At 34.1% G+C, this 10,000-nt stretch overlaps 3 protein-coding genes across 3 annotated transcripts; all 3 read right to left on the bottom strand.

The window, feature by feature from the left end:
* Positions 1-1,426: 1,426 nt before the first annotated feature.
* Positions 1,427-2,655, bottom strand: LOC138865234 (rhodopsin-like). Its single transcript, XM_070134790.1, has one exon. The coding sequence runs from the start codon at positions 2,653-2,655 to the stop codon at positions 1,519-1,521; it is 1,137 nt and encodes a 378-aa protein (XP_069990891.1). The 3' UTR covers positions 1,427-1,518.
* A 2,490-nt stretch (positions 2,656-5,145) lies between these two features.
* Positions 5,146-6,282, bottom strand: LOC138865312 (rhodopsin-like). Its single transcript, XM_070135642.1, has one exon. The coding sequence runs from the start codon at positions 6,280-6,282 to the stop codon at positions 5,146-5,148; it is 1,137 nt and encodes a 378-aa protein (XP_069991743.1).
* Positions 6,283-8,667: 2,385 nt separating this feature from the next.
* LOC138865313 (rhodopsin-like) lies at positions 8,668-9,888 on the bottom strand. Its single transcript, XM_070135643.1, has one exon. It carries the CDS (start codon positions 9,886-9,888, stop codon positions 8,752-8,754), a length of 1,137 nt encoding a protein of 378 aa, XP_069991744.1. The 3' UTR covers positions 8,668-8,751.
* Between the last annotated feature and the right edge of the window lie 112 nt (positions 9,889-10,000).

Raw genomic sequence — 10,000 nt, forward strand, 5'->3', positions numbered from 1 at the left:
GTTTTATATTTTATTAATATATAAATATCTATACCTATATATTCATATCTATCTATATATAATTATATATAAACGTATATATGTGTATATATATATTTATATATATATATATATATATATATATATATATATATATATATATATATATATAGAGAGAGAGAGAGAGAGAGAGAGAGAGAGAGAGAGAGAGAGACACACACAAAACCACATACACATATATACATAAATACACACATACATATATATATACTCTCTGTTTATATATATATATATATATATATATATATATATATATATATAATTTATATATATATATATAAATGTATGCATATACATATACATACATACATACATGCATGCATAGGTATATATATGTATATGTTATATATATATATATATATATATATATATATATATATATATATATATATCAGACTGTGTGTTCTTTCGTTACATTGTGACTTTCTCATTACTCTCTGAGTGTCATATATACACATTATTTTCTTTTAAATTCTTAGCATTCCTATGACAATTATTTTCATTTAGTTTTAAAAAGCTATATGACCTTTTCATAAGGTATTGCACTAGACATGTGTTCCAGATATTTTGGATTCCCGATATTAATCCGCCTTTCAGCCATTAGTCAATAATAGTTTCACAGCTTCAACACACACGATCCAGCAACAAATATTAAAGGCTTCTGTAGTGAAGATTGGCATTAAGTCTATTGTTAAAAGGCTACTAGCTTTAAAGTAGAAGAAACGTATGATATTGACGCAAAGGGCAGATTAAATGTCTAATATAAACATCTATAACAAATTACTATATTGCCATTTATGAAAAATGTAGGATTTTTATTGTATAGAGCAAGGGTCACATTTTTAGAATTTATTCAAAATCGACGCTATTCTCCTTCAGATGCTGAAATCCTGTAACTTATATTCTAGCAGCCTAGAAGGAAATGACGTGCCCTCGGTAGGACTTCAGACACCTCTGCAGAAATTGGACAGTCAAGACTTACGGATAAGAACTTGAGTGGAATTTTCTGCAAGGGTACGAGTCTACAGGACATTTCAATTGAATAGTTGATCTATAAATCGAAAGATGTGTTTATGATTAGAAGTGTTTGAATTATATATATGTATATATATACATATATATATATATATATATATATATATATATATATATATATATATACTTAATGCATGGCAGTTATGAAACAGAATAGTTAAAAATTATAATTTGAAAAGTAAATACTGATTTTTTTTTCTCTCTCTCTCTTTCTTAATTATATGTTACTGGTTCATTTTGAAAATCATTCAATGAATTTTCACACATTTCAAGATCGAATTTTCTTGGTTTTGCAAGTTTAAATTTTCTGATAGTCAAAGTTCTTATAGGTGGAAAGTAAAACATAAATCAATGCTGGGATATATTTGCAATTATATTAGCAAATAAAAGGGATACATTGAATTGTTATTGTAATATCCGAGTGATCTCGCAATCCTTCTGCAGCTATGCGGATTCTGCCTTTTCATTATTTTCAGCAGTAGTAGCAGTAGAACCGGCATCTGAGCCACCACCGTCTCTACCCTCAGTGTTGCAGGCAAGGCAAGGCAGCTTCTTCTCAAGGGCAGCTCGGTACTTGGGGTGACTGATGGCGTACACGATGGGGTTGTAGACGGCGTTGGCCTTGGCGAAGACGGAGCCCCAGATGGAGAACAGAGGAGTAACCATGGGCTTGTTGAACATGCCTCCCCAGTTGATGACGAAGTAGGGGGTCCAGGCCATGAACCACAGGGTGACAGTCATCAGAGCAACCTTGCACAGACGACACTCAGCAGAGGTCTTTTGGGCTTCCTCACTCCTCAACGACTTGACTCCCATCTTCTTGGCCTGTTCTCGCATTCCCTTCTCGTGAGCAGCAACAGCCTTGACAATGAAAGTATAGCTGTAGATGATGTAGAAGAGAGGGAAGATGTACACCCAAACTGAGTACACATATAAGTAACTCTTAGATAACTCCGTCTCAGTTAGGTAGTCTGTTCCACATGCAGTCATGTTACCCTCGGGAACATAACGATTCCAGCCAAAGAATGGTGGAAGGCACCAAGCAAGGGAGAAGAACCATGTACCAGCAATCCTTAGCATTGCACCTCCAGACGTCAGTGGTTCAGCAGATACTCCTTTCACAATGACATTGTATCGATCAGCAGTGATGAACACCATGGTCCAGATAGAAGCGCAACCGAAAAGAGAACCAAGGAATGCATAGATCTCACAGAAAAGTGCCCCAAGAGTCCATGTCTGCCAGTAACACGACACCACCATAGGAGGGAACATGGTGAGCATCATCAAAAAGTCGGAAAAGGCTAGATTGACGACCAGAAGATTAGCAGGCGATCGAAGAGATTTGGTGTTCATGAAGACCCAGATGACGACGAAGTTTCCAGCTATGGAGAGACATCCCATGATAACCATCCAGAAGCCAACAAGGCCGTACCAAAGAGGATTCATGGGAGGGAACTGGTACCAGTGCTCATGCACCATATGGAGAATCTCCTTAGGCGCAGTGTCAACCACCGTGTAGTTTCCATATGGATTGGTGGATTCCAGTTCGGTGACCGGATTCGGATTGTTCCACGACGACATCTGTGATATGAAAATATTTCTAAATATAGAAAGCCAGTAAAATTTATTTTTGCATACATTAATGTGTGTATGTGTCAGAGTGTTGCCAATCATTTAATCGTCTAAAATACAATCACGTGAATATTTGTCTGTATCGAAAGGAAGGCGTTTTCACGGATGCATTATATCTATTAATCTGAATGCGTATATATATATTTATATATGTATAGTTTGTTTTACATAAACACGCATATATATAACACAAACATGCACACACTAACATACACATACATATATATATACAGAAATATGTACATATACATATATATACACATATTTACAGAAATATATATATATATAATTTATACAATTATGCATATATTTGTGTGTGCGTGTGTTATGCATACTTTATATATATATATATATATATATATATATATATATATATATATATATATATATATAAAGTGTATATATATTCCTTGTGTGTACAATAATTATAGAAACGTAACTCACGCTTACCTTTAATTTGGAACGATGTTTCGACTGAGCCAAAGAACTTCTTGCTGGGACTACTTTGAGCTCAGATCCCTCTGCTGAGTAGGAACGCCTGACAGGTGACTGCGCTCTGGCAAGAGAGCAAGGCCTTAAGTATTCAAGCATAATTCGATTAACTCTGACCTCTCACTGAAAGAAACAAATGAACACCAGGAAAACGAGACCATTCAAAAAAAAATAATAGGAGGAATAATAATAATAAAAAATAATAATAATTTTAAAATGCAATAATATTTTTTCTTTATATTTATACATATATGTGTGGATGTGCGGGTGTGCACACACGCATAAATATGCATAAAATATACATATATACAAAGTATACATATATACATGTACATGTGTGCGTGTGTTTTCGTACATATAATTAGATATTCATACAAATATTTGCATATACAAATTTATTAAGATGTTTTATATTTTATTAATATATAAATATCTATACCTATATATTCATATCTATCTATATATAATTATATATAAACGTATATATGTGTGTATATATATATATATATATATATATATATATATATATATATATATATATATAGAGAGAGAGAGAGAGAGAGAGAGAGAGAGAGAGAGAGAGAGAGAGAGAGAGACAAAACCACATACACATATATACATAAATACACACATACATATATATATACTCTCTGTTTATATATATATATATATATATATATATATATATATATATAATTTATATATATATATATATATATATATATAAATGTATGCATATACATATACATACATACATACATGCATGCATAGGTATATATATGTATATGTTATATATATATATATATATATATATAAATATATATATATATATATATATATATATATATATATATATATATATATATATATATCAGACCGTGTGTTCTTTCGTTACATTGTGACTTTCTCATTACTCTCTGAGTGTCATATATACACATTATTTTCTTTTAAATTCTTAGCATTCCTATGACAATTATTTTCATTTAGTTTTAAAAAGCTATATGACCTTTTCATAAGGTATTGCACTAGACATGTGTTCCAGATATTTTGGATTCCCGATATTAATCCGCCTTTCAGCCATTAGTCAATAATAGTTTCACAGCTTCAACACACACGATCCAGCAACAAATATTAAAGGCTTCTGTAGTGAAGATTGGCATTAAGTCTATTGTTAAAAGGCTACTAGCTTTAAAGTAGAAGAAACGTATGATATTGACGCAAAGGGCAGATTAAATGTCTAATATAAACATCTATAACAAATTACTATATTGTCATTTATGAAAAATGTAGGATTTTTATTGTATAGAGCAAGGGTCACATTTTTAGAATTTATTCAAAATCGACGCTATTCTCCTTCAGATGCTGAAATCCTGTAACTTATATTCTAGCAGCCTAGAAGGAAATGACGTGCCCTCGGTAGGACTTCAGACAACTCTGCAGAAATAGGACAGTCAAGACTTTCGGATAAGAACTTGAGTGGCATTTTCTGCAAGGGTACGAGACTACAGGACATTTCAATTGAATAAATGACCTATAAATCGAAAGATGTGTTTATGATTAGAAGTGTTTGAATTATATATATATATATATATATATATATATATATATATATATATATATATATATATATATATACTCAATGTATGGCAGTTATGAAAGAGAATAGTTTAAAATGATAATCTGAAAAGTAAATACTGATATTTTTCTCTCTCTCTCTCTAGATTATGTGTAACTGGCTCATCTTGAAGACCATTCAAGGAATTTTCAAACATTTCAAGATAGAAAATTCTTGATTTTGCGTTTAAATTTTCTGATGGTCAAAGTTCTTATAGGTGGAAAGTAAAACATAAATCAATGCTGGGATATATTTGCAATTATATTAGCAAATAAAAGGGATACATTGAATTGTTATTGTAATATCCAAGTGATCTCGCAATCCTTCTGCAACTATGCGGATTCTGCCTTTTCATTATTTTCAGCAGTTGTAGCAGTAGAACCGGCATCTGAGCCACCACCGTCTCTACCCTCAGTGTTGCAGGCAAGGCAAGGCAGCTTCTTCTCAAGGGCAGCTCGGTACTTGGGGTGGCTGATGGCGTATACGATGGGGTTGTAGACGGCGTTGGCCTTGGCGAAGACGGAGCCCCAGATGGAGAACAAAGGAGTAACCATGGGCTTGTTGAACATGCCTCCCCAGTTGATGACGAAGTAGGGGGTCCAGGCCATGAACCATAGGGTGACAGTCATCAGAGCAACCTTGCACAGACGACACTCAGCAGAGGTCTTTTGGGCTTCCTCACTCCTCAACGACTTGACTCCCATCTTCTTGGCCTGTTCTCGCATTCCCTTCTCGTGAGCAGCAACAGCCTTGACAATGAAAGTATAGCTGTAGATGATGTAGAAGAGAGGGAAGATGTACACCCAAACTGAGTACACATACAAGTAACTCTTAGATAACTCCGTCTCAGTTAGGTAGTCTGTTCCACATGCAGTCATGTTACCCTCGGGAACATAACGGTTCCAGCCAAAGAATGGTGGAAGGCACCAAGCAAGGGAGAAGAACCATGTACCAGCAATCCTTAGCATTGCACCTCCAGACGTCAGTGGTTCAGCAGATACTCCTTTCACAATGACATTATATCGATCAGCAGTGATGAACACCATGGTCCAGATAGAAGCGCAACCGAAAAGAGAACCAAGGAATGCATAGATCTCACAGAAAAGTGCCCCAAGAGTCCATGTCTGCCAGTAACACGACACCACCATAGGAGGGAACATGGTGAGCATCATCAAGAAGTCGGAAAAGGCCAGATTGACGACCAGAAGATTAGCAGGCGATCGAAGAGATTTGGTGTTCATGAAGACCCAGATGACGACGAAGTTTCCAGCTATGGAGAGGCATCCCATGATAACCATCCAGAAGCCAACAAGGCCGTACCAAAGAGGATTCATGGGAGGGAACTGGTACCAGTGCTCATGCACCATATGGAGAATCTCCTTGGGCGCAGTGTCAACCACCGTGTAGTTTCCATATGGATTGGTGGATTCCAGTTGGGTGACCGGATTCGGATTGTTCCACGACGACATCTGTGATATGAAAATATATATAAATAGAGAAAGCAAAAAAAACAAACTTCCTTATACATACATTAATGCGTGTATGTGTTAGAGTGTTGCCAATCATTTAATCGTCTAAAATACAATCACGTGAATGTTTGTCTGTATCGAAAGGAAGCTGTTTTCACGGATGCATTATATCTATTAATTTATATGTGGAAATATATATAGATTTATATATGTACGGTTTGCTTGTTTAGATAAACACGCATATATATAACACATACACACAAACATACACATATATCAATAAATATACACACAAATATGTACATATATATATATACACATACACAAATATATATGTAATATACATATGTATGCATATATTTGTATGTGCGTATGCTATATATATACTAATATATATATATATATATATATATATATATATATATATATATATATATGCATGTATGTATAATATATATATGTGTGTGTTCATTAGGTATGCAGTAATTATACAACCGTAATTCATGCTTACCTTTAATTTGGAACGATGTTTCGACTGAGCCAAAGAACATCTTGCTGGGACTACTTTGAGCTCAGATCCCTCTGCTGAGTAGGAACGCCTGACAGGTGACTGCGCTCTGGCAAGAGAGCAAGGCCTTAAGTATCAAGCATAATTCGATTAACTCTGACCTCTCACTCAAAGAAACAAATGAACACCAGGAAAACGAGACCATTCAAAAACTAATAATAGGAGGAATAATAATAATAAAAAATAATAATAATTTTAAAATGCAATAATATTTTTTCTTTATATTTATACATATATGTGTGGATGTGCGGGTTTGCACACACGCATAAATATGCATAAAATATACATATATACAAAGTATACATATTTACATGTACATATGTGTGTATGTGTTTTCGTACATATAATTAAATATTTATATAAATATTTGCATATACAAAATTATAAAGATGTTTTATATTTTATTAATATATTTATATCTATATCTATATATTCATATCTATCTATATATAGTTATATATATAAACGTATATGTGTATATATATATATGTATATATATATATATATATATATATATATATATATATATATATATATATATATACATACACACGCAAAACCACATACAAACATATACATAAATATATACTATCTGTCTATATATATACATACATACATATACATATATAAATGTATGCATATACATATACACATATACAGACATGCATATATATATATATATATATATATATATATATATATATATATATATATATATATATATATATATATATATATATATATATATATATATATATCAGACCGTGTGTTCTTTCGTTACATTGTGACTTTCTCATTACTCTCTGATTGTCATATATACACATTATTTTCTTTAAAATTCATAGCATTCCTATGACAATTATTTTCATTTAGTTTTAAAAAGCTATATGACCCTTTCATAAGGTATTGCACTAGACATGTGTTCCAGTTTAGTTTGGATTCCCGATATTAATCCGCATTTCAGCCATTAATCAATAATAGTTTCACAGCTCCAACACACACGATCCACCTACAAACACTGAAGTCTGCTATAGTGAAGATTGGCATTGTCTATTATTATAAGGCTACTAGCTTTAAAGTAGAAGAAACGTAAGATATTGACGCAAAGGACAGATTAAATATCTAATATAAACATTTATAACAATTCATTATATTGCCATTTATGAAAAATGTTGGATTTTTATTGTATAGAGCAATGGTCACATTTTTAGAATTTATTCAAAATCGACACTATTGTCCTTCAGATGCTGAAATTATGTAACTTATATTCTAGCAGCCTAGAAGGAAATGACGTGCCCTCGCTGGACTACAGACACCTCTGCAGAAATCGGACAGCCAAGACTTACGGATAAGAACTTGAGTGGAATTTTCTGGAAGGGTACGAGTCTACAGGATATTTCAATTGAATAGATGACCTATAAATCAAAAGATGTGTTTATGATAAGAAGCGTTTGAATTATATATATATATATATATATATATATATATATATATATATATATATATATATATATATATATATACATATATATATATATATATATATATATATATATATATATATATATATATATATATATATATACTTAATGTATGGCAGTTATGAAACAGAATAATTAAAAATAATAATTTGAAAAGTAAATACTGATTCTTTTTTCTCTCTCTCTCTCTTAATTATGTGTTACTGGTTCATCTTGAAGACCATTCAAGGAATTTTCAAACATTTTAAGATAGAAAATTCTTGGTTTTGCAAGTTTAAATTTTCTGATAGTCAAAGTTCTTATAGGTGGAAAGTAAAACATAAATCAATGCTGGGATATATTTGCAATTATATTAGCAAATAAAAGGGATACATTGAATTGTTATTGTAATATCCAAGTGATCTCGCAATCCTTCTGCAACTATGCGGATTCTGCCTTTTCATTATTTTCAGCAGTAGTAGCAGTAGAACCGGCATCTGAGCCACCACCGTCTCTACCCTCAGTGTTGCAGGCAAGGCAAGGAAGCTTCTTCTCAAGGGCAGCTCGGTACTTGGGGTGGCTGATGGCGTACACGATGGGGTTGTAGACGGCGTTGGCCTTGGCGAAGACGGAGCCCCAGATGGAGAATAGAGGAGTAACCATGGGCTTGTTGAACATGCCTCCCCAGTTGATGACGAAGTAGGGGGTCCAGGCCATGAACCAAAGGGTGACAGTCATCAGAGCAACCTTGCACAGACGACACTCAGCAGAGGTCTTTTGGGCTTCCTCACTCCTCAACGACTTGACTCCCATCTTCTTGGCCTGTTCTCGCATTCCCTTCTCGTGAGCAGCAACAGCCTTGACAATGAAAGTATAGCTGTAGATGATGTAGAAGAGAGGGAAGATGTACACCCAAACTGAGTACACATACAAGTAACTCTTAGATAACTCCGTCTCAGTTAGGTAGTCTGTTCCACATGCAGTCATGTTACCCTCGGGAACATAACGGTTCCAGCCAAAGAATGGTGGAAGACACCAAGCAAGGGAGAAGAACCATGTACCAGCAATCCTTAACATTGCACCTCCAGACGTCAGTGGTTCAGCAGAAACTCCTTTCACAATAACATTGTATCGATCAGCAGTGATGAACACCATGGTCCAGATAGAAGCGCAACCGAAAAGAGAACCAAGGAATGCATAGATCTCACAGAAAAGTGCTCCAAGAGTCCATGTCTGCCAGTAACACGACACCACCATAGGAGGGAACATGGTGAGCATCATCAAGAAGTCGGAAAAGGCCAGATTGACGACCAGAAGATTAGCAGGCGATCGAAGAGACTTGGTGTTCATGAAGACCCAGATGACGACGAAGTTTCCAGCTATGGAGAGACATCCCATGATAACCATCCAGAAGCCAACAAGGCCGTACCAAAGAGGATTCATGGGAGGGAACTGGTACCAGTGCTCATGCACCATATGGAGAATCTCCTTAGGCGCAGTGTCAACCACCGTGTAGTTTCCATATGGATTGGTGGATTCCAGTTCGGTAACCGGATTCGGATTGTTCCACGACGACATCTGTGATATGAAAATATTTATAAATATAGAAAGCCAGTATAATTTGTTTATGCATACATTAATGTGTCTATGTCAGTGTTGCCAGTCATTTAATCCTCCCAAATACAATCAC

The sequence above is a fragment of the Penaeus vannamei genome, chromosome 20 (genome assembly GCF_042767895.1).
Source record: "Penaeus vannamei isolate JL-2024 chromosome 20, ASM4276789v1, whole genome shotgun sequence".
Lineage (NCBI taxonomy): Eukaryota > Metazoa > Arthropoda > Malacostraca > Decapoda > Penaeidae > Penaeus > Penaeus vannamei.

Bases quoted from the DNA above. Each gene is read 5' to 3' on its own strand.
- LOC138865234 (XM_070134790.1), bottom strand. From the start codon at position 2,655: ATGTCGTCGTGGAACAATCCGAATCCGGTCACCGAACTGGAATCCACC.
- LOC138865312 (XM_070135642.1), bottom strand. From the start codon at position 6,282: ATGTCGTCGTGGAACAATCCGAATCCGGTCACCCAACTGGAATCCACC.
- LOC138865313 (XM_070135643.1), bottom strand. From the start codon at position 9,888: ATGTCGTCGTGGAACAATCCGAATCCGGTTACCGAACTGGAATCCACC.